We start from the raw sequence: 25585 nt of genomic DNA on the forward strand, positions 1-25585 counted from the left end.
CAGAAGAAAGACATGTGTACAGGTTTTAAACAACATGAGGGTGTGTAAATGATGACAGAATTTTTATTTTTGGGTGAAATATCCCTTTAAGATGACCAGCAAGGTCTTTCATAAAGACCAACTGAAAACTAAAAATCCATAAAACAAGCCAAAAGACCTGCAAAGCAGTTTAGGCTGTTTTTCCCCCCTTCAGATGGGTTGGTGCTAGTTTTCATGTGATTTTGCTAAATAATGTGTTAATCTAAACAAACCCATTGCTGAAATGTAACGGCAAAATCCTGCAACATCATGAACAACCTTGTTTAATTTCAACAACATGCAACTAAAGTGCAATTTATTGGGTGTTGAATGGCAAATTGTGCGTTTTATGTGTGTTTTCGAGATGTGCCAGCCCTAGGCTATATTGTGGTAGGACAGCAAAATTGTGTGAACAAAAGGTCTCTGTGGTTTCTTGTTGTTTGTGCCATCAACTGCAAGTCCCTCCATCCAGCTGATACTAGAGAGAGCCCTCATACAAACACTCTGACAAACAAAAGAGTATAGTCTCTTAAAGATCGACAGTTCAGGCAAACACAGATAGTAATTTTAAGATTTTATTTATATATAAAAATCTACATGTAAAAACTGACAACACATGTACACCAAAAACAGACAGATTGTTAAATTCATTCGAATAAAACATTGCTTGTAGTAGTAACCTTCTCTAAGACAAAACAACAAAACTTGTAAACATGACTTGTGTAACCCTTTTGCAAATGACTTTTCTTGTTCAGAAAGTAGCAGGCGCTGTGGTTCCTATTCTAAAGTTGTGTTTAAAATGGCTTGAATTAACTGTAGTACATGAGTGTTGTTGTTGTTTCCTCTTGAACACTGGGCGATAAGCAGAGACTTTTGGCTTCATGTATTCTTTACTTTTTCACTACATTCAATGTTAAAACATTCAGTCAACAGGTTTTACCTGAATTATCATAGATGACACATAATTCACTGTATAAGATGATAGAAACACTGGATAAGTGATAGAAACAATCAGTGCAAAGACATGGTGCAGAAAAAACATCATACATAAAAGAGAACATCATATTAGCCATGTGTGTGTTTCCAAAACATCCCTTTTCTCCAACAGAAGCTGATCCATAACTGCATCCAGAAATCATGAGACACTTTATCCAGAGAGCAACTTCTTTGAAACCTCAATCAAATGCCAAGCTTTTTTTATCAGTGTAAAACAAAATTAGCATCCAAACTGATCAAAATTAGCATCCAAACTGACTTAAAGTCAAGGCAACACAGTACAGAGGTTCTTCCAAGCGGAGCCTTCTTTTGACCAAGTTTTGTGGCATATTTAAAACAGATTCCTTGACTTTCACCAGATCAGACTTGATGTTATCCATAGAAAAGATAAGCTCCAGTGAGTGAAACCAGTGCAACATGTCTTAGGATAGCTGTTGGTCGGACCAGGGTCAAGCTGTTTTTCTGTCTTTATCTCTCCTTCTATAACAGGCAGTTGGTCGTTCACCGGTTCACGATTCTCCACATTCTCTTCCTCCTTTGGATTTTCTTGATCCTCTTCATTTGGTGTGGGGAAAATGCAGTGATGCTCTCCAAAAGCACAATTCAAATTGAGCCATTGTGTGAAGAAGGATGAAGTGAAGGAGAGAAGTCCTTCAGGCGATGACTGAACGGATGGGAAGTCATAAAGATCTGGCTGTTCTGGGAATTTCTGTTGCCAAAAAGATTTAAAAAAACACTGACTTCAAGATCTAATACAGATCTACAATCTGTCAAGCCTATGACCAAGAATGAAAAACGTACTGATGCAACATCTGATGAAACAGTATAGCAGCAAGAAGTATGGTATGATTCAAGCGTGTTACAAATAAATAATTGTATGTGATGATATATACCACTTTTGCTATGTTGTCCAGCTCGTAAATCAGCTCACTGACGAACTTGTATTTGAGGTGAACTCTACTGAGGTGCTGGAGGAGCTGACTCCAAGAATTAGACAGGAACACAGCAGCACTGAACACACAGCACTAAACGCACACACACAAAACAGATGTAATTTTGAGCAAAATTAGGATGGCTGAGATGATAAACCAGGAGAAATTCTTGTTTTAAAAACATGTGACATGTTCTTAGAAATGTAATCTATCTATTCTTATTACTTTCACACATTTGGGGCAAAAATATACCATATTCAACAGATCATTTTGATTTAATGACACAAAATTACTAAAAATGTCATATGGTGTAACCATTAAAGGTGCCCTAGAACTTTTTAAAAAAAAGATGTAATATAAGTCTAAGGTGTCCCCTGAATGTGTCTGTGAAGTTTCAGCTCAAAATACCCCATAGATTTTTTTTAATTAATTTTTTTAACTGCCTATTTTGGGGCATCATTATAAATGAGCCGATTCAGGGCTACTGGCCCTTTAATTCTCCTGCTTGACGCCCACGGAGCTCCCGCTTGCCTTGAACAGTGCATAAACAAAGTTTACACAGCTAATATAACCCTCAAATGGATCTTTACAAGATGTTCGTCATGCATGCGGCATGCATGCGGCGGATTTTGTGAGTAAAGTATTTAATTGGATGTTAAAGTTTTATTTTGAGTGAATCTGAGGCTGTGCTCCGTGGCTAACGGCTAATGCTACACTGTTGGAGAGATTTATAAAGAATGAAGTTGTGTTTATGCATTATACAGACTGCAAGTGTTTAAAAATGAAAATAGCGACGGCTCTTGTCTCCGTGAATACAGTAAGAAACGATGGTAACTTTAACCACATTTAACAGTAAATTAGCAACATGCTAACGAAACTTTTAGAAAGACAATTTACAAATATCAGTAAAAATATCATGATATCATGGATTATGTCAGTTATTATTGCTCCATCTGCCATTTTTCGCTGTTGTTCTTGCTTGCTTACCTAGTCTGATGATTCAGCTGTGCAGATCCAGACACTGCCATTGTCTAATGCGTCGAATGGGCTGGCATTATGCAAATATTGGGGGTGTACACCCCGACTGTTACGTAACAGTCGATGTTATGTTGAGATTCGCCTGTTCTTCGGAGGTCGTTTAAACAAATGAGATTTATATAAAAAGGAGGAAACAATGGAGTTTGAGACTCACTGCATGTCTTTTCCATGTACTGAACTCTTGTTATTTAACTATGCCGAGGTAAATTCAATTTTTGAATCTAGGGCACCTTTACGCATAGAATACATAAATTTCCTTTCACCTTAATTTTCAAGAGTCCACACAATTTAATCATTATTGTCAAACAATTTGTCAAACATGTTTCAAAGTACTTTTTTTAGTCATGAATATAATGGTGTCTTGTAGGGTTTGTTCAACCAAAATTAAAAATTATGTCATTTATTACTCACCCTCATGTCGTTCTACACCCGTAAGACCATGGGCTAGTTTTGAGTTGCAATTGGGCAGGTTTTGTTGTGAAAACCTGGCAACCCTGCAGTGAGGCCCCCATTGCCTGCAAGTTAAATAACACTTTCGGATGCCCAGAAAGGTTCAACCTTAAAGGGATAGTTCACCTAAAAATGAAAATTTGTCTGCTTACCCCCAGGGCGTCCAAGATGTAGGTGACTTTGTTTCTTCAGTAGAATACAAATGATGATTTTTAACTGCAACCGTTGCGGTCTGTCAGCCGTATAATGCGTGTCAATGGGAACACAATCAATAAGAGTAAAAAAAAATATGCACAGACAAATCTAAATTAAACCTTGCGGTTCGTGATGACACATTGATGTCCTAAGACATGCAAAGATCGGATTGTGCGAGAAACCGAACAGTATTTATATCATTTTTTACCTCTAATACACCAATATGTCCAACTTCCCTCCACATCCGTTTAGTGAGGTCTGAACAGATCACTTCCAGCATCAGAGCGCATTTTCAGACCTCACACACTGGATGCTCAAGGCAGTTGGACATAGTGGTATATTAGAGGTAAATAAATTATATAAATACTGTTTGGTTTCTTGCACAAACTGATCTTTTCATGTCTTAGGACATCAATGTGTCGTCACGAGCCGCAGGGTTTAATTTGGATTTGTCTGTGCGTGTTTTTTTTTTACTCTTATAGATGGTGTTCCCATTGACATGCATTATACGACTGACAGACGGCAACGGTTGGAGTTAAAAATCATCATTTGTGTTCTACTGAAGAAACAAAGTCACCTACATCTTGGATGCGCTGGGGGTAAGCAGATAAACATCAAATTTTCATTTTTGGGTGAACTATCCCTTTAATATCATAAAGCGACGAGAATACTCTTTGTGCACCAAAAAAACAAACAAAAAAAAAACAACTTTTCAGCAATATAGTAATGGACGATTTTAAAACACAGTGGTTCAGAGCACGTATTAAAACTGCCAAAGTTACACAAACCATTTCAAAACACTTATGACGTAACGAAGCCTCGTTTACTGAAATCATTTGACTTTGCCGCTTCAAACCACTGATTCAAAACAAAAGATTCATGAAGCTTCATGAAGCAGTTCTTTGAAATCGCCCATCACTAGATATTGTTGAAAAGTCGTTATTTTGTTTTGTTTTTTCGTCACTTCATAATATTAAGGTTGATCCAATGTAGTCACATGAACTGTTTTAAATATGATATTAGCAGCTTTATGGACTGAAAGCGTTAATTATCTTGCTGGCAATGGAGGCCTCACTGAGCCATCGGATTTCATCAAAAATATCTTAACTTTTGTCCCGAGGATGAACGAAGTTCTTATGGGTGTGGAACCACATTAGGGTGAGTAAAAAATGACAGAATTTTCATTTTTGGGTGAACTAACCCTTTATGGTTACTCAATCTTTCCTAAACAAAAAGAGTTTTTATAAAAACAAAATTAAACAATATTACTTCACTGCTTTTTAAAAAGAAATTATAATAAAAGATAATGCCATACTACTTATGTCAACATTTTTTTTTTTTTTTTTTTTTTAGATTTATTTATTTATTTGCAATCTCCCACAATTACAATATCTGGATATTTTTAATAGTAGGCCCCATTAAAATACCAAAAATTAATCAATTTAAATTAGATCACACAGAAAAGAGCGACGCTTCACTGACCCGTATTGAACTGTCATTCTTACCGGCTCATTGCACAGCGCGCTGTCGTTGAAATAGTGTGACACGACGTAGTTCTTCGGAAACACTTGTGGCTGCAACAGATAAAATGTCAAATTGTGCATCCTTTGATCTTTACTTTAAGTTGCACAGGCTTCTCACACGTTACCAAAACCGCAGAACAACAATGAGGTTAGTAGCCTACAAAATGACACGGGACAGATAAACGAGATTGCGAACTTTCTAATAAACAATGAGCAGATTTTTAAAGGCAAAACTCACGAATCCGTTCGTTCTTTCAGTGTTTATAGTGTCCTGCAGATTTCTGATCGTCGTCTTCATAAAATCATCACACCCACTTCCTTGAACAGTCAATATTGATAGAAGTAACAGCACTGTAAGGCAAAGGTAAATTAATATGGGTTCAGAGTATTAAAATCGGTAAGATATTTAAAACTACGCATTATGTAGCCTACTCTTGTAAACAGCATACACACTGTCTGTCTGAAAATACAATACGCGCATCAATTGATGGACCTTCGTCGGTGCTGCACGCGAATCACGTTACCTGTTGGTGACATGCTTCTACCGGCCAATGTGGCCCATATTCCCCATGTTCTTCTTAACCAAGTCCTTGTGCACGACAGATTGTTGCAGAAAAGTTGTGTAGGAATCTCAGTCTCAGTGGGTTCCCCGGCTGCCTCTTTTAGTGACTACTAACCAACGTCTCCTCTTCCTCTTACTGCTGCACTTTCTCCTCGATCCCTCATTGACAGCTGCTCTCCGTTCTGTCCCTCTCTGGCTCAATCCCACTTGGAAATTCCCAGTCTCTCTTTGGGAGCAAAGATTCTGATGGATAGCAAAAATATTCCTCTATTTCCTGTGATATAATAGTTTCCTGTTTCTTTTCCTCTGTTTACTTTCCTTCTTCCTTTATAAATCCCTTTGTTTTGAGGCTTTTATTTCCAATTGGCAAGCAGCGCGTTTGATCTCTTAGGCTGCAGGAGCAAACCGTGTGGAGGCTGTTTGCTCACTGAAAGTGAAAGTCCTGGTGGTTCAATCTCTCTGCCCGCTCCCCACCCCTTTACCTCATTAAACGGCATGCACTCCCCCTCTTCTTCTCTCTTTATCAGTACTCAATGCACGGCCTTTGCAGGGCTTAGTCATGCACTCTGGAAGTCTGTTTTTAATTTCCCTCCTCCCCACTCAGACATCCATGTCTGTTGCCCCCTCAATCCCACAACTCATCAGGTGAAATGATGACTAAGCACACAAGCTTCTTTGTCTCCAATAAAAGGATGTTATATTTCATCATGTTTATGTGATTCATACTATTCCAGATTAGTCATTGCCACTCAAGCACGGGATGCCCATAAAGCGAGAAGATTCAACTATGCTGTCATTTATATAAACAAAGCAGTCTGTTTGTGGTGCATTTGGTTCAGATACAGTTACATGAAAGATTGCATCAAAGAAAAAATGTTCTTAGTGCATAATGAGTGCGGTTTGAAAAAAATGTTGTAATGTTACAATGTAATGAGTAAACAAAATAAAAATGAGACGCGACATAAATCTTATACAATCTGGAATAAATAAATTCATGATTATCTATGTGAGTAATCTCGTGGCAATGATCCAGCAATTCCTACTTGGCCGTCAATCAACCAGTGCAGACAGGGAAAGAGTATCTTGCAATCCTCCTCAGGGCAACATCTACACCTACACACCACATTTGACTAAATACATTTTTTATTTAACCTGCATTGATGGCTTGTTACAAATTTTTAAATCTAAAATGATTTTGTACATCCAAGATACCTAAATATTTATATATTCTGTGTGTGTGTGTTCATGTGTATAGTGATATATAACATCTGCTCTGCACTGTGTTAATATAGAGGGAAACAACCTGATCCTTTCAGTTACGCTCATACAACTGTGAAACACTAGAGTGTCCTTATGTAAGAGGCTCTTATGCTGAGGGTAAATGTTAGAAGAGTTTATCACATGACTTGAGGTCTTGAAGCACTTTAAAACAAGTTGTAAAAACTGTAATGGGTTTAGGGTGATTGCTAAATATTTAAGAAACTCAGCAATTAAAGGGCCAGATCACCCAAATTATTTACTTAAGTTATGATTTACTTACCCTCATGTTGTTCAAAACCTGTGTGACTTTCTTTAAAGATATTTTGAATAATGTTACTATAAATAATTTTTTATAAAGGGTTAGTTCACCCAAAAATGAAAATTCTGTCATTTTACCCTCATGCCATTTCACACCCGTAGAACCTTTGTTAATCTTCAGAACACAAAGTAATATATTTTAGTTGAAATTCGATAGCTCTGTGAGGCCTCCATAGGGAGCAATGTACATTTCCTCTCTAAAGATCCATAAAGGTACTAAAAACATATTTAAATGGTTCATGTGAGTACAGTGGTTCAATATTAATATTATAAAGCGACGAGAATATTTTTGGTGTGCCAAAAAACAAAATAACGACTTATTTAGTGATGGCCGATTCGGAGCATAAATGAATCAGTGTGTCGAATCTGCTGTTCGGAGCGCCAAAGTCACGTGATTTCAGCCGTTGGCAGTTTGACACGCGATCTGAATCATGATTCGACACACTGATTCATTTATGCTCCGATGCTTCATGAAGCAGTGTTTTGAAATCGGCCATCACTAAATAAGTCGTTATTTATTTATTTTTGGCGCTCCAAAAATATTCTCGTCGCTTTATAATATTAATATTGAACCACTGTACTCACATGAACTGATTTAAATATGTTTTTAGTACCTTTATGGATCTTGAGAGAGGAAATGTCATTGCTCCCTATGCAGGCCTCACGGAACCATCGGATTTCATCAAAAATATCTTAATTTGTGTTCTGAAGATGAACGAAGGCCTTATGGGTGTGGAACAGCATGAGGGTAAGTAATAAATGACAGAATTTTCATTTTTGGGTGAACTAACCCTTTAATAATAATGTCATTAACTATTTTTGGAAGTCAGTGGGGTCCAAAACAACACTGGACCCCTTTTTTTTTTTTTTTTGCACGGGGAGAAAAAACATTTAGACAGTTATCAAAATATCTTCTTTTGTGTTCCAAAAGAAATGTGAAAATTCTTCACTATGAGATGATAACGATAGACATCAGTAGCTGGAATAATCACATTGCACTAATTAATTACAGTACTTTATTTTTAAAAAAAAACAAAACGTTAGTAGCATTTTGATTTACAAGAAGCACACGGTCTTTATTTAGCATGTGTGAGTTTAAAATCCATTTATTCAAAATAAGTTAACAAATAAGGATAAATAAAACTGCTAATTAAACAAATTTTCTCTCAGACAAGACAGTTGAACAGAGATATGTGATGATGACGTGAATTACAAAACAGTGTCATGAAAATTGATACTCTGCCTAGTTCCCATGAAGTCGGTGGACCATGTGCAATATTAGACATAGTGAAAACGACAGAAAATGGACATGTCTAGTCATGACGGTAAAACAACATTCCATTTAAATGCACATGTCTAAGTAAAAGTTTTTGAGGCTTCAATCACAATGATAGCTTTTACTTTCTCTCTGTACCATGCAGAAAAACACATTCTCAGGCTTGGCCCCCTTTTCCCGTAATTGAGACACGCACCCACACATTCTTTTCATCTAGCTCTAGCAATGAGTCTATTGTCCCCTTTCTTCCTCTCTCTCTCTCTCTCTCTCTCTCTTTCTCACTGGCTCAGAGTTCTCTCTCCACCTCTGACTGCTGTCATCAGATGGCTCTTGTAGAGCTTGCTGAGTCCTGTCATCCAAAACTTAAGAAGACGCACATTGTCCTCTTCTCCGGGCCCCGTGGCCCCCAGCAGGGCTAAAACCTTCTGAGTGTCCTCTTTACCTCTGCCATCCACCTTGGAGAACTTAAACAACACTTTTACTTTGCTGTAACAGAGAGAGCAATAAGAGCATGTGGTGAGAGGAAGCACAAAAGGTTAGCAAGGGAACAATAAACAGACAAGATGAAAACGGTTCAAAGAGGAAATTTGGAAGAAGTGAGTAAGAGAGAGGAAAAAGGAGATTTACTGGAAAAAAGGAGAACAGGCAAAAATCCCAAATTTCAGATCCTATTTTGAACCCAATTGTGGAAAGTGTCTTATATAAACACTGTAAAAGTACTTCATATTTTATTCAACAAATTTAAACTGTAGTTTTCATTTTAGATGTCATTCAAAAGTTTGTTTTTGTGAAAGAAATTAATTATTCAGCAAGGAAACATTAAATTAATCAAAAATGGCAGTACAGACATTTGCAATAATACAAAAGATTTCCATTTCAAATAAATGCTGTTCTTTTGAACTTTCTATTCTACAAAGAATCCCAAATGTATCTCGCTTTCCTCAAAAATATTAAGCAGCAAAACTGTTTTCAACTGTGATTATAATAATAAATGTTTTTGAGCACCAAATCAGCATATTAGAATGATTTCTGAAGAGTCATGTGACACTGAATACTGTGTAGTAATGGCTGATGAAAATTCAGCTTTGTCTTCATTGGACTAAATGACATTTTAAAATTATATTACAATAGAAAACAGTTATTGTAGGAATATTTCACAATATTACTGTATTTTTAATAAGATAAATGCAGCCCTTGTGAGCATAACAGGCTTCTATCAAAATCTTACTGATCCAAACTAGTAGTGTAAATATACACATACTGTATATATACAAAAGTAATAAATTAGACAAAATTATATAAATCGAAATGAAAAGAAAGTACTCTTGGGCAAGTATTTTGGATATATTAGTGGATATTGTGTTTGTAATAAAGACTGTCATCTGTTTCTAATGACTCTGAAGGGATATATTTTATAATGAAATAGAAATTGTATATATGTACGGAAGTGGATTAGGGCCAAGCAATAATAAAAAATAAAACCATCTCGAGATTAAAGTTGTTAAATTTCGAGAAAAAACTCGTTAAATTTCGAGAAAAAAGTCGAGATAAAATGTTGAGAATAAACTCGTTAAATTACGAGAAAAAAGTCATTAAATTACGAGCACAAATTCGTTAAATTATGAGAAAAATGTCGTTAAATTTCGAGAAAAATGTCGTTAAATTTCGAGAAAAAAGTCGAGATAAAATGTTGAGAATAAACTCGTTAAATTACGAGAAAAAAGTCATTAAATTACGAGCACAAATTCGTTAAATTATGAGAAAAATGTCATTAAATTTCGAGAAAAAAGTCGAGATAAAATGTTGAGAATAAAGTCATTAAATTATGAGAATAAAGTCATTAAATTACGAGAAAAAAGTTGAGATAAAATGTTGAGAATAAACTCATTAAATTAGGAGAATAAAGTCATTAAATTACAAAAAAAAGTCGTTAAATTATGAGAACTAATCCGTAATTTAATGAATTTGTTCTCGTAATTTAACGACTTTTTTCTCGTAATTTAACGTAATTTTTCTCTTAATTTAACTAATTTGTTCTCATAATTTAACGACTTTTTTCTCGTAATTTAATGACTTTATTCTCAACATTTTATCTCGACTTTTTTCTCGAAATTTAACGACATTTTTCTCTTAATTTAACTAATTTGTTCTCATAATTTAATGACTTTTTTCTCGTAATTTAATGACTTTATTCTCAACATTTTATCTCGACTTTTTTCTCGAAATTTAACGACATTTTTCTCTTAATTTAACTAATTTGTTCTCATAATTTAACGACTTTTTTCTCGTAATTTAACGACTTTATTCTCAACATTTTATCTCGACTTTTTTCTCGAAATTTAATGACATTTTTCTCTTAATTTAACTAATTTGTTCTCATAATTTAAGGTTTTTTTTCTCGTAATTTAATGACTTTATTCTCAACATTTTATTTCGACTTTTTTCTCGAAATTTAACGACTTTTTTCTCGTAATTTAATGACTTTATTCTCAACATTTTATTTCGACTTTTTTCTCGAAATTTAACAACTTTAATCTCGAGATGGTTTTATTTTTTTATTATTGCTTGGCCCTAATCCTCTTCCATATATATGTAAAGAAAAAAATGCTAAATTACTTCATCCACTCCTCTTTCAGACAGAGCAGGCAGAGAGAGACCACCTCCACTGACAGATTCTCATTAGAAAGAGCCACTTCGATCTTATTCAACAGAGTTGGACCTGAGAGAAAGAAAAAACACATTATAGAAGGAGTACAAATGGAAAATGCAATAAATAGAGTGTCTGAATAGGGGTAAAAAAAATGTAAAGACTGTGGCAATACTACATGTGTCCATGCGTTTACCTTTATCCGTTGGTTGCGTGTTGGCACTGCTAATGTTGAACTGGTAAAGTGAGAGGATGTCATCATCCGAAACAGGATTTACACAACCGCGCTCAACGTTAAGTACATCCACCAGCACTGAAAACTCTGGAAGACAGATTGAGAGAGATAAAGAAAGAGGGAGAGGGGTTACACCATTAAGATACTCAATAAGTGTTGAACTTTGAGATGAACTTGACCCTGAGTTATGAAACAATTTCACTATGTTTAGAAAGAAAACAGTCACACGGAAGTTGAGAAATACGATGTAAATCACATTCTGACAAAGAACACACCAAAACACTTTGTTTGAGGCCTCTGTTACATCCATGTGTGTTTGTCTTGATTAAAATAAAATACAATCATGTTATAAAAACAGTATATTTGATGGATGAGAGCACTGCTGCCATTTCTCAGTGTGACTTATGCATAGTGTTACTTTTCATTTATGTTTGACCCCAAGAAATCTCAGATACGGCAGCGCCACAAGGATGGGATCAGAATAAAATAGGTTAATGGGGCTCAAATCCCTCAGGGCTTGAATCTTAAGTTTATTTTAATGTGGTGTATGTTTTCTGAAGGTTAAATTAACTAGCTGTGTCAAGCAAAAATATACAAAAGAGGGTTTGCAGTGAAACATTTAAGAAACAGCACATTCTTTTACAGTACAGTACCTGAAGAGCTGACATGGGCTGGGATTGATACATCTGGGCTAAGGCCAAGGAAGTTACATCGATATGCTTCCTCATAGTGAGGACTGTACGGAACTGCTCGGACACAGCCAACTGGAAGCAAAGCCTGTGAAATGGTCAGAAATCTGAATTCAGGATACTTGTATGAAACAAATTCAGTCAAGGGTGTCCAAACTTTTGACTGGTAGTGTATACATATAACACAGATGTGCTTTAATGGTGTAGACCTGGAATCACTTGATTAGTGTGATGGAAATATTGTAAACATAGGTTTTTAGCTGACCTTTAGCACATTGAAAGCTGACTGGATAAGACAAGGGTCTGCACCTCTCCATATGACTTGGTTTCCCATGAGAACATGCCATGTCAGCTGTCTGAAATCTGTGGTACCCAGGACCTGCCAATTAATCCAATATAGCATAGTCAAATTTAATATTTATAGTTTTTTTTTTTTAAATAATAATGTTGGTAATACAGTAAACATGTATTTACCTGTCTTAAATGTCTCAATGATTTGAACTTCGGCCCAATGAGGTCCTCTTGTCTTCCATCATCAAATTGAAAGTCTTTCGCCTGTACACTCTCTGATTGGCTGGGCTGTGAGTTAGATCCGCCCCCTTCAGCACCATCCCAGGCACTCATCTCTTCCTCTTGCTCTGTGAGAGAATTATACACAATGTTGTTGTGAACCTTTTTGAAATCTGAACTTTACAGTAAAACCTCAGGATATGCCGAGTCATTGCTATTATTCTGATTATAAAAGATGAACAAAGTTGGACAATCACTGGAGAGCTGTTTGTTTGTCAGTCTCAGGAACAGAACGTTGGAAAAGGAAAATGTGGGCCAGACACTCAGTTTAACAGTTGAAAAATCAATTTGTTAGTAGAAACACTAATTAAAATATTCCAACAGAATCAATAGTACCCTATGATACCAAAAAAAAAAAAATCTAGCTGTGTATAGAAACATAACATTTTATCACATTTTTTAACACAACAAAATTTCAATCTTCATTCTCTTAATGTTTTTCTTTTACTCAGTGTATTCATTTTACCAGTTTGTCTTTCAATGAGAACGAGTGTATCTTCTGTGGGAGCTCCCTCTAAAAGCTTCTCAGTCAACCGACTGCCACAAGCTTTCAGCAACCTAAAGAACAGATAATTAACTTAAGTAAAAGGAATTATTATAATTTAAAAAATACAAAATAGATAGTTACAAAATAGAAAAGTGTATGTGTTTGCGCTGTGGTGTTTGCCAAGGAAAGCATCACTGTTACTATTGCTCATACACATTTAGGGATAGGGATCTGACCAAACTCCTAATCCTTAATGTTAAACCTTTGTGCCCAGTATATGAATGATAACTGAAAGAGTGCTAACTGTGAGATAAAGTGTTAAATAAGAAATAATGTTACATAGTGAGATATAAAATTATAAAAGTGAGAAATACAGTCACAATTATGAGAAATGCATTCACAAGTATGAGAGTATCTCATACTTCATGAGAAGTTGTAATAGTGAGATATAAAATCACAATTGTGAGAAATAAAGTCACAATTATGAGAAATAGTAGCAATTATGTGAAATAAAGTTAGAATAGTGAGTTATAAAGTCACAATTAAAAGAAATAATATTGTAATTGTGAGATATGTACGGAAGAGGATTAGGGCCAAGCAATAATAAAAAAATAAAACCATCTCGAGATTAAAGTTGTTAAATTTCGAGAAAAAACTCGTTAAATTTCGAGAAAAAAGTCGAGATAAAATGTTGAGAATAAAGTCATTAAATTACGAGAAAAAAAGTCGTTAAATTACGAATTTGTTCTCATAATTTAACGAATTTGTTCTCGTAATTTAACGACTTTTTTCTCGTAATTTAATGACTTTATTCTCAACATTTTTCTTGAAATTTAACAAGTTTTTTTCTCGTAATTTAACAAGTTTATTCTCAACAATTTATCTCGACTTTTTTCTTGAAATTTAACGAGTTTTTTCTCGTAATTTAATGACTTTATTCTCAACATTTTATCTTGACTTTTTTCTCGAAATTTAACGAGTTTTTTCTCGTAATTTAACGAGTTTATTCTCAACATTTTATCTCGACTTTTTTCTCGAAATTTAACAACATTTTTCTCATAATTTAACGAATTTGTTCTCGTAATTTAACGACTTTTTTCTCGTAATTTAATGACTTTATTCTCAACATTTTATCTCGACTTTTTTCTTGAAATTTAACGAGTTTTTTCTCGTCATTTAATGACTTTATTCTCAACATTTTATCTTGACTTTTTTCTCGAAATTTAACGAGTTTTTTCTCAACATTTTATCTCGACTTTTTTCTTGAAATTTAACGAGTTTTTTCTCGTAATTTAATGAGTTTATTCTCAACATTTTATTTTGACTTTTTTCTCGAAATTTAACAACTTTAATCTCGAGATGGTTTTATTTTTTTATTATTGCTTGGCCCTAAACCTCTTCCATAGATATGAAGTCACAACTGTGAGATATAAAGTTGAAATTGTGAGATTTAACGTCATAATTATGACAAAGTCAGAATTGTGAGTTACAATTGAGAAATATATTTGTAATAGTGAGAAATAAAGTCACAATTGTGAGAAATAGTTGCAATTATGTGAAATAAAGTTGTAATTGTGAGATATAAAGTTGAAATTGTGAGATATAAAGTCACAATTATGAGAAATAGTCACAATTGTGAGAGTCACAATTGAGAAATATATTTGTAATAGGTAGATATAAAGTCAAAATAGTTAGAAATAAAGAGAGATAAATAAAGTTAGAATAGTGAGTTATAAAGTCAAAATTTTGAGCCATAGTCACAATTATGAGAAATAAACTTGTAATAATGTAATATAAAGTCACAATTTCTAGCTATAGTCACAATTGTGAGTTAATTTTAAAAATAAATTTGTAATTGTAAGATATAAAGTTACAATTGTGAGAAATAAAGTTATAATTGTGAGATATAAAGTTGAAATTCTGAGATGTCATGTCAGAATTGTGAGATAAAAAGCGACAATTGTGAGATAAATCACAATTTTTAAATAGAATTGCATAAGAGGGCTTTTCACACTGTGCTTAACCCCGGGTTATCGTCGTTCTAAACGCTGCTTTTAACCCCGGGTAAAGGAACGTTTCACACAAGTAATTTAGAAGCGGGGTTATGAAGCACCACTTTTGCAGCGTTAACCCCGCATTGCGGTGGCAAACTTGTACAGTGTGAAACCATGCAGTGTTAGACTGTTATGCTAGATGCTTAGCAACAGACAACCAATCGCGTGCCTCACATTTGTCTGTTTTGGACAGTCACTGAAACAGCTTTTGTGAGGAAAAATGACAAATGCTGACAGAAAACATGACAATTTGAGTGAAGAAGAGACCGTTTCATTCTTACCTTTATAGTCCGAAATACCCATTCAATATAAACTCGATAGTACAGTCGGCAATACGAGGATGTGCAATACCAGAGCTATGTAAACAGGTCGCGTGCTGCATTTATCCAATCAATGACACGGACACCGCAAATATACAAATAACACCGTTAACCCATGGTTTAGAAATGTACAATGTGAAATGTCAACTTATGAATACCCAGGATTAATTGTTAACCCTGGGTAAATAATGAGCAGTGTGAAACATGAAGCAAGATAACCCAGGACTCCGTTTACCCAGGGTTTAGAATGACCCAGGGCTAACTATTTCAAGTGTGAAAAGCCCTAAGGTGGCAATTCTGAGATATAGTCAAAATTATGAGAAATTAAGTTGCAATTGTGAGATATAAAGAAATTGTGAGACAAAAAAAATCAGAATTATGAGAAATAAAGAAACATTGCGAGTTATAAAGTCAAAAATATTCAGAATACAGTTTTACGAACCAGCTGAATGAGGAGTGCAGACTAGCCCACAGGTTTTGGTGCTGGGTTAGAGATGTGAGTGAGCGGGCTGCATTGCCGCTGCGCTGGTGGGGGAACACTGCCGGAGAGAAGGCACTGTTCATACGCACAGCCCTCTGAGGACACACACCCTGCTCGCTGTCAAACACCTGCAGGGTAACAAACAAGAGCAAAATGTTGTATTTTCAACACTGCAAGCAACTCATCACTCCAAGAGGCACTCCATCAATCACGGTGCTAAAGTGGTGCTGCAGTCCAGTACCTTGAGTGCTGTGTTCTGTAGACTCTGAATGGTTAGCCGCAGGTGGCGCAACAGGAAAGGCCAGGAGTTGATGAGGTAGATCCTGTCCATAGCTACCACGACAATGCTGTACCAGCGCTGGAAACCCCGTGCCAGGCTGTCTTTGATGAAAAACGTATGAGAAAAAACGAATCCATGCTGTTCATCTCCAAAGAAGATGGGCCCCTCCCGACCAGGACAAACCTGCAAGAGCAGATAATATAACAAACTTCACATCAATGTTTTTTTTTTTTATCAAGTTAGATTATTTATCATAAGCGTATAGATACCTCGCAGCTGAGGCTGCGCACACATGCTTGTCTCACCACACTGAAGAGCTGTGGCTGGCGTGGATGTTGGTGACTCAAATAGCGGATTCCTGTCTCACCGTCCACACTCACAAAGCCTGGGTGAGACGCAGGTAGGGAGCGACAGCCCTGGTGAGAGATATTATACTATATTAGAGACTATATTATGAATGTATTTGGGCTGTGACAAATACTTTCTCACTTACTTCACACATGTCTGCTCTTTGTGTGGCAGAGCTGTTGGCTCTCATAGTGAGCCCTTCGCCCTCTCTGTCCCCTTCTCGGTCCCGGTCACCAGGAATGGCTGAACCAGGCTGAGGAGATGGGGACGGAGGGTGGACGGCCTCTGTACAGAATAGCGTACGAGGGCCATGGAGCTCACAGAAGTGGCAAAGGGCGACTAAAGCGTTCATCTGGAGGAAAAAGAAAGATTATATGAGAATATGCAATATTATCAGTACTTTGTAAGAATGAGGGTGAGTTTTAGAAATGTTTATAAACCAAAACAGACATTTAGCCTAATGTATAATGTTAAAGGGACGCTGATGACTATGGCAGTAAACATTCAAGTGTTTATTTTAATTACACTTTGTCTATTTGTGTTTGTAAATGTAAAAAATACATATATTTTAAGGCTGTTTTCACAAAATTATTTTCTGTTTCCATTTCAGAAACATGTACATAAACTGCGTTTCCTGTTTTATCTGTATTCTGAAGGTTTTTACAGAGGGGTTTGGTCATATATACATTCGACTGATTTATATAATATTTTATTCCTAAAAATATTTAAAAATATTAAGTTTTGATCCCCAAAATCCTTTCTGTAAAAACCTTTAACTCTAGCATGTCAACAAAATGAAACAAGATCCAATGTTCAGATTTCTGTCTTGCAAATGAGGGCATTTTTAATCAGATAATGCCTCATTTGAATATTTAGACATTTAACATTTTAGGAAAACTGTAATACAAAATGTAATGTCTTAATGTGTTGTGATCAACTGAGGAAGTATGGTGACATATTAGTTAAAATGTTACCTTATTCACATATGGTATCTTGGCTCAATCTAAATGCAAGCAAAAATTATATATAGAAAAAAAACACCTAAAATATCCTTACCTTTATCAGATGGGTAGAGCAATTGCGCCGACTGGTACTGCCAGTAAACTATCAAGAACAAAACATTGTAATGGAGCATTGACAATAGCAACTATCTACAGGTTTTGCATGGTTATCAATGTTGCTTACAATGTAACTAGTAAACATAAATGGCACACTATCCTCAACGACGTGCGTTTACTAAATCATCGCTGAAACACGATCGTAATAATTAGTTTTATTGTGTTTACATTGTTAGGTCCATCCTTTTTGAGTCTTATGCATCATGTGATGGGGAAGTCACGCGCTCAGATCACAACAACGTGTGCGTGACTCACACAGCTGCTCTTGTCTCTCACTGCATGGTCATCGGTACCTTACAGTCCAAATAATCCACTAATACGTTTTTCTGTTGTAGTTACATGGTGGTGCCATGTATATGTTTGTTATTTCGAGTGATATAATTAATTATGAGCTCTTCCGTAATCCGCTGAATGCCTTTATCCCTGAAAGAATCTTTTGTGGAATCGGATCTTTTCGATGATTCAGTTGAACCAGTTTACAAAACCGTTCTGAATGAATCAGGCTGAATCGGTCCGAGTGGTTCTCGAGGTAACAACTCACTTTACTCAAAATATGAGTAAAAAAAAACTCAAAATATGCAAAAACCCTTTCAGGCGAGATATGTAAATTAGTATTGTTCATTGTGAATTCAAATTACGTTTAATGTTTTTATGCGTGTGATATGACACAATAAAATACAATACATTTATTATTAATCAAACATCAGAAACATGAATACACAGCAGTATGTGTCTGTGTATGTCTATTGGAAAAATGGAGCATTTAATATGCGTCAGAACTGTTCGAAAGAATCGATTCGTGGAAATGAGTCGGACGTCCCATTAATGATGCTTTTGGCGAAAACTACAATACCCAAGACCTGAAACCGGAAGTGGCGTTTGTGGACATTGCCCTAGCAGCATAGTAAGTAGACTTGAAAATAATAAATAAATATATTATAAAATGTACAGTAAATTTTACAACCAATATAAACAATACGTTCATAAGTATATATTCTGAGTTACGTTGCTTGGCGTGTAATGTATTTGGTTAAATCGTTCGCGAGGAATGTAGGCTATGAGTCATTTGTACCAGATGATGTCATCATGTACAGGTTAACATTAACACTGACCAGTCAACTTCGAACCTAGTTGTCTTATTCTTTGTGACTTGAGGTAGGTAGGATGGTTCATGCTCTCACTTATTATGCCAGAAAGATTTTTACATAATATTATTTTGTCTTACCGAGTACAGTGCAGTATGGCAAATGTATTGGGGTTAAGTTGCTTTCTAAATGATTTCTGAATGTGTCTGTTTCAGTGAAGCTCTGTTGAAGCTGTCAAATATGGAGTTTGAGGAAGAGAGAACTCAGGAAAACCTCACAGAGGATTCTGACAGACAAATCCACATAGGTAAGACATAAGTTAGGTTTATTTACACTTCACTGAGTTACATTGTCATCGGAAAATTAAGTATATATACAATATAAAAAGCATGTTGTAATTCTCAATGTTATATTTAGCATTTTATGGTTTGGAGTGCTAGTAAATTATTTGTTGTCGTTTTAAGTAGTTTAAAATACATTTCTTCAAAATGAGCTGAAAATGACAAATTGATCTACTTTGATAAAACTTATAGGTCACCGCCTAAAACAAATAGAGGAGAGGCGGAGGCTGCAATGCAAATGTCCTGAAGATGGCAGTGAAAAGCCTTTATAATTTATCCATAATTTCTAGCCAAGTATAGGTTTGTTTTGTACAAAATTGCTGTAGGCTTACTGTAAGTGCAGGGTAGAGAATGTAAATTTCACAAAGAGAGGTCTGCTTCTACAGCACTAGTCAGTCCTAAGAGCACTTACAGGGACTGCAAGCCATTATTGTGCTATTTTCAGTTGAAACCTCCTCATCCAAAAGCTTTCAAAAGGGACATTTGTGCTGTGTTGAGGCACCCAAATTGTCATTTGTAGTTTCATGGGGAGATTTAGGTTGTAGTTTGTACCAACCTTTCAGATAAATGTTGTTCAGATACTATTGTTCAATTCAAAAGTTTGGGGTTGGTAAGATCATTGTTTCTGAAAGAAGTCTCTTATGCTCACCAAGGCTGCATTTATTTGATAATAGAGATAAAGTAAAAATAAAGTAAAAACTGTAATATTGTGAAATAATATTACAATTAAAAATAATTAATAATAATTCCTGTGACAGCAAACTGAATTTTCAGCATCATTACTCCAGTCTTCAGTGTCACATGATCCTTCAGAAATCATTCTAATATGTTGATTTGCTGCTCAAGAAACATTTATTATTAATATATTACTATTTCAAGATTCTTTAATGAATAGAACATTCAAAAGAACAGCCTTTATTTGAAATATAAATCTTTTGTAACATTGTAAAAGTCGTTTCTGTCACTTTTGATCATTTTAATTTGTCCTTGTTGAATAATTAATTTCTTTCTTTCTTTAAAAAAAAAAAAAATCATACTGACACCCAACTTTTGAAAGGTAGTGTGTTTGTTTATTGTTCCACAACAGGTGTGTAAAAGTGTAGGTGGTGGGTGGAGTTGAAGACATGAGTTCAAACATTCTGCATTGAAACTGACATTTGCCTCAGACGTTTATTCTGTTCCTCGTAAACTTGCCTGTTTGCCACCATTTACATCTTCATAGTGGTGCTACATCCTGTTCTGGGAGAACTTAACTTCTATTGTCCAAATAGTTAAAGATTAACCTTATCTTGTGTTATCAGTCAGTGCGTGAATGTATTTATACTTCTGTATATTCAAGTTGCTATGTGAATAATTTTACTGAACTTTTTCTTCCATTTCCCTTCATACCAGATGAGATAAAACAAGAAAGTAGCCGAAACATTTGCCAGCACTTCCTCTTGGGCAGATGTCATTTCGGTGACAGATGTCGACTGTCTCACAGGTCTGTCAGTCACTCTGGATGGTAGAGATTCAACTAGCGAACTAACCTCATGCTAGACATGATATACTATCTGTATATTTTCATTTAAACAGCAGTTGGCACAGTGTCTTGTAGCTGCTCTAAAATATGTAAAATCTGAATAGTCATTGAAGCTTTGTGGATAAATAATGCATTGCTCTTTCCTGACTTCACAGTATGCTTGATGTCCCTCAAACCACACACTCAGAGGAAGATGATACAACCGTCACAGAAAAGCAGAGCAAGAACCGAAGAAATAGAAAAAAGATGAATGCAGAAAAGCAGCATATAAAGACCGAGAAAGAAGGTGTGATGATAGATTTAGTGATGAAGTGCAAGCACACTTTACCTTCCAAATGCACTCTTTATGATTACAAATAGATGTCTGTCTGTCTCAGGGTGTAAGAAGAAGCCACGCATGCGTACAGCCGATGATGTCATCTCCAGAATTATATGGGACTCCTCAGTGGACCCAGGTGATTTTGTAGTTGGTCACCTGGACCGCTTCCTTGGGGTGCTGGAACGCCCGTTCTCTGACTTTGCATGGGACACTCAGGTGTGTTACATTACATCAGTGCTAATATGGTTCATTATCATGGATCATGTATGGTCATAACCAGCCTTAACACTCATTTGTTACTCATTAGGTGGTTGACTGTGACTTCTCTGAGGAGCTGGCTCTCCCTCGTCATAGGATCCAGTACTTCAGCTACAAAGGCCAGCGGGTGTGGGATAGAGACAGTCGCACTGACAGGGTGTTCGGCTCCACTGGGCAGACTATTTTGCCACCTTTTGGCAGTGAGGATCAGCAGCAAGGTGAATGACAGTAGGGACTTTTAGTAACAGCTGCTGATGGAATAGCATCGGCAAATGGAAGTAAACTGTTAACTGCTGTATCCAAAGAAAACAAATATCACAACAACAAAAAGGATAGCGTGACTGTTCATTTCATAAAATCATCATGTCATAAAAAAGCAAGAGCAGGATTGCTTTTGGCATTAAATTATATATAGATACAATTAAAATGGCACATAACCATAAAACATATCATTTACTTATCTAATCTGTCACGTATTAATGATGACTACAGCAAATCGGCTATTCTCTGGTAGTAGACGCCGGTTACAGTAGAACGTTACAAAGTAGAAATTAAAGTCATGTATGCGCAATAGAATGGCAGAACGGCATTGCCATCCCATCAGCAGCTGTTGCTTAAAGTCCCTACGATTATTTTGGCCCTGGAAACAGGCTCTTGGGCAGATGTAATTTCGGAGACAGATGTCGACTGTCTCACAGGTCTGTCAGTCATTCTGGATGGTGGTTACAGTTGGTTACTAGGTCAATGCCATATAAGAATGTCCACACACACATACACAAAAAGTCCAGTTTAAAAAAAAAAAAAAGTTTAAAGCATATGTGCCAAGTTTTAAGAGATGTCTTTGTATTCATGTCAGTTTCATATGGTTATGAATAACTTTTATACCATTTTCAAGAAAAGTTTCAATGTAATGACTGTTAGTTGGACCATTTTATTTTTGATCTCACCACTTGACTTTGTTTCAGTTTCAGCAGTTTTTCAAATATTAATAAGCAGTGAAACACTAAAAAAATGTAAAAAAGTAATAACAGTAATAATAATACTTAAAGGGTTAGTTCACCCAAAAATGAAAATTCTGTCATTTATTACTCACCCTCATGTCGTTCCACACCCGTAAGACCTTAGTTCATCTTCGGAACACAAATTAAGATATTTTTGATAAAATCTGACGGTTCAGTGAGGCCTCCATTGCCAGCAAGATAATTTCCTTTTTCAATGCCCAGAAAGCTACTAAAAACATATTTAAAACAGTTCATGTGACTACAGTGGTTCAACCTTAATATTATAAAGCGACAAAAAAACAAAACAAAATAACGACTTTATTCAACAATATCTTTCAATACACTGCTTCATGAAGCTTTGAAGCTTTACGAATCTTTTGTTTCAAGTCAGTGGTTCAGAGCATCAAAATAACGTGATTTCAGTAAACGAGGCTTCGTTATGTCAGAAGTGTTTTGAAATTTCAATAGTTCACGTGACTTTGGCAGTTTGATACACGCTCCAAACCACTGATTCGAAACAAAAGATTCATAAAGCTTCGAAGCTTCATGAAGCAGTGTTTTGAAATCGCCCATCACTAGATCTTGTTGAATACATTTTTAAATATTAATATATAAAATATTTTTATTTTTTCGTGCACAAAAAGTATTCTCGTCGCTTTATAATATTAAGGTTGAACCACTGTAGTCACATGGACTGTTTTAAATATGTTTTTAGTAGCTTTCTGGGCATTGAAAAAGGAAATGATCTTGCTGGCAATGGAGGCCTCACTGAACCAACAGATTTTATCAAAAATATCTTAATTTGTGTTCCAAAGATGAACGAATTCGTCTTACAGGTGTGGAATGACATGAGGGTGAGTAATAAATTACATAATTTTCATTTTTGGGTGAACTAACCCTTTAAAATAGTAATAAAATAGTGAAATAATAAAAGAATATGCCAAATGACTTAATAAGGTTTTATTTTCAAGAATTAATTTTTTCTTCGTTATGATATCAAAACTTTATGCCTCCAAAAATATATCCCAATGAATTTTAACACAGAAATTACAAACATGTCATTTTTAATAAGTATAGCATCATGCCACTGAACTGTCAATGTATTTCAGTATTATTTTATATATTATTTTGTTATATGATGTAATAACTTTATTGTATTTTTAATACAATATTATATTATTTTTCTTGATTGTAATATATTGAAATTATTAAATTCTCAGAAAATTTAACACCAGACACTGTACAGCATGAAGAGACCACAAACACAGCCGGTGTTTCAAATGACCTAGAGCAAGCAACTGAAGAGCAGGAAGATGCCATAGATCACTCGTTTACCAAAAATGCCGAGGAAGGAACCAGTGATGACACCTTACGATTGCAACAAGAATCTACACCAGAAAACAAAAAGATGGCTGCTACTGAAGATCACAGTTTGAATCATTTGGCAGAGGAGCTGTCCATCACTCAGAAAGAAGAACAGGCTGAAATAGTGGAAGAATGGAAGAACAGCTGGGATGGAGCGAGTGGTCCAGAATCAGAGCAGGTTCAGCTTCAACCACAGTCGAGACGTCCGCCACCACGCAAGCCCACTCACTTCATCTGCTTCCGCGTGGACTCTCCCGCTGCTCTCCAGGCCTTCCAGCGCGTTCAGAAGAAGGTTCTCTCCCACGTCCCTCAGTCAGAGCCGCTGTGGGTGAACCCTGCAACTTTACACGTCACTCTCTCTTTGCTTGTTCTCAATGGCCCAGAGGAAGTCAGTGCTGCTGCTGAGCTCCTGCGTACCACAGTCGGAAACTCCCACAAACCCCCTATATCTGTGTCTTTCACCCCAAAACTAAGGCACTTTAATGGGACTGTTCTTCATGTGAGTCCACAACCCCTGTCAGATGTCCAGAGCCTGAATTCCCCTCTCCAAGAAGCCTTCAAGGAGAAGGGCTGGCTTCACCGTCATTCCCGATGCCCTTCGTACCATCTCACCCTGGCCAAAGCACAGGAGCCCATGACAGACAAGATGTTTGAAGGGATAGGGGCTGTTAAACTGGCCAAAGATGTAAACTTTGGCAAGCTAGAAGTAAATAAACTCTATCTTTGTGTGAATAATCATACAAAGACAGAGAACGGTTTCTATCAGGTTGTATGTGCTGTGCAGCTGCCCAATGTGTAAAAGTGCCTGGTTATGTATCTAAAGTCAGAGATGATGCTCATTAAATAACTACATCAAAAAAATTTATAATAATAAAATTAATTTCTAAATTATTTCTGTTGCAGTGGGAAAAGCAGAGACTGGTCTTTATTTTTTTCTCTTCACAAACTCAATCAAATTTCCACAATACAAGCAATAGATACACTGAACTTTCTTCATGGCTATGATCACACTGTCAATTTTTTGGAAATTTAAGAGCATTTACTTACAGGAATCACGGAATGTCCCGTTCACACAGCAACTTATAGTAGCATCTAGAATACTATCTGTATGAACCATAGACTGTAAAAAATATGGACGTAGTGTCCGTGACGTCACCCATAGAGTTCTGAATAGCAGTTTTGACGCGCAAATGAGGCCGCGGCCATCTTAGCTGCACGTGACCGTACGTCACTCCCGGATAACTAAAAATGGGCAAAGAGGCGGGACGAAGTTGGAGCCCATGCGACTTGTTGCTGAAACCACGCCAGCCCTAGCTATCTATCTTAGACACTATCTAAAATATTAATAAAGATAGCAATATCATTAGAAAGTATTAAAGGATTACTGTCAATCTACGGTGATTTTTTTACGATAACGTTATAGATGCTCCAACACCAGTAGGCTAATTAATTTGTGTGGGGTGTGCAAATAACACAAATCAAATGGGATTTCATACCTTTATAATGAAATAGAGATCGCGAGATGAATCCAATCCGTGGCACTTGGGTAAAATATATATATATGTACCAGATGTATATCTCTCAAATGTTCTCTCAAACTAATGAGCACGTATCCAAAGTATAATTTTTCAAAATAGTGCAGCAGTTTTAGTTATATCCAAGCAGTGCTGTCGGAGTTGTATATCCTCCTGGTATTGTCATTGTAGTAAATCTCAGGAACAAAACTTTTAGCCAATGCCACGACAATCCAACAACGTGTGTTCCGCATGCGAGCACATGTAACACAGACTGACATCTGTCTCGAGTATGCAGCAAGCCATATATTGTATAAAATAATACAGAAAAAAGCACAAATACGAGTGAGATGCCAAATTCAGTGGCTGAAATGAGCTGCTGA

At 36.0% G+C, this 25585-nt stretch overlaps 3 protein-coding genes across 7 annotated transcripts; 1 reads left to right on the top strand and 2 right to left on the bottom strand.

Annotated features, from left to right (window-relative positions):
- Positions 1–579: 579 nt before the first annotated feature.
- On the bottom strand, positions 580–6205 carry zgc:174888 (uncharacterized protein LOC558116 homolog). 2 transcript variants are annotated; one of them, XM_048152313.1, is made up of 5 exons: positions 5677–6201; positions 5391–5503; positions 5135–5203; positions 1908–2039; positions 580–1723 (listed from the first exon to the last, which is right to left on the bottom strand). In XM_048152313.1, exons 1-5 carry the CDS (start codon positions 5687–5689, stop codon positions 1367–1369), a joined length of 684 nt encoding a protein of 227 aa, XP_048008270.1. In that variant the 5' UTR covers positions 5690–6201; the 3' UTR covers positions 580–1366. The 2 variants fall into 2 exon arrangements, with proteins under 2 accessions (XP_048008270.1, XP_048008271.1); XM_048152314.1 differs by lacking the exon at positions 5135–5203 and having other exon boundaries at positions 5677–6205.
- A 2089-nt stretch (positions 6206–8294) lies between these two features.
- On the bottom strand, positions 8295–18232 carry flcn (folliculin). Of its 3 annotated transcripts, none has more exons than XM_048152432.1 (13): positions 17865–18232; positions 17736–17783; positions 16825–17031; positions 16637–16747; positions 16293–16514; positions 16013–16179; positions 13176–13267; positions 12614–12777; positions 12405–12518; positions 12104–12227; positions 11412–11537; positions 11185–11287; positions 8295–9054 (listed from the first exon to the last, which is right to left on the bottom strand). In XM_048152432.1, the coding sequence occupies exons 1-13, from the start codon at positions 17880–17882 to the stop codon at positions 8847–8849; spliced, it is 1704 nt and encodes a 567-aa protein (XP_048008389.1). In that variant the 5' UTR covers positions 17883–18232; the 3' UTR covers positions 8295–8846. The 3 variants fall into 3 exon arrangements, with proteins under 3 accessions (XP_048008389.1, XP_048008390.1, XP_048008387.1); XM_048152433.1 differs by having other exon boundaries at positions 16601–16747; positions 17966–18231; XM_048152430.1 differs by having other exon boundaries at positions 16601–16747; positions 17865–18231.
- Positions 18233–18637: 405 nt separating this feature from the next.
- leng9 (leukocyte receptor cluster (LRC) member 9) lies at positions 18638–24579 on the top strand. 2 transcript variants are annotated; one of them, XM_048152435.1, is made up of 7 exons: positions 18638–18701; positions 19098–19189; positions 20616–20706; positions 20901–21031; positions 21123–21280; positions 21372–21540; positions 23544–24579. In XM_048152435.1, exons 2-7 carry the CDS (start codon positions 19123–19125, stop codon positions 24485–24487), a joined length of 1560 nt encoding a protein of 519 aa, XP_048008392.1. In that variant the 5' UTR covers positions 18638–18701; positions 19098–19122; the 3' UTR covers positions 24488–24579. The 2 variants fall into 2 exon arrangements, with proteins under 2 accessions (XP_048008392.1, XP_048008391.1); XM_048152434.1 differs by lacking the exon at positions 18638–18701 and adding an exon at positions 18773–18952.
- Positions 24580–25585: the final 1006 nt, after the last annotated feature.

This window comes from Megalobrama amblycephala, linkage group LG13 (genome assembly GCF_018812025.1).
Source record: "Megalobrama amblycephala isolate DHTTF-2021 linkage group LG13, ASM1881202v1, whole genome shotgun sequence".
NCBI lineage: Eukaryota > Metazoa > Chordata > Actinopteri > Cypriniformes > Xenocyprididae > Megalobrama > Megalobrama amblycephala.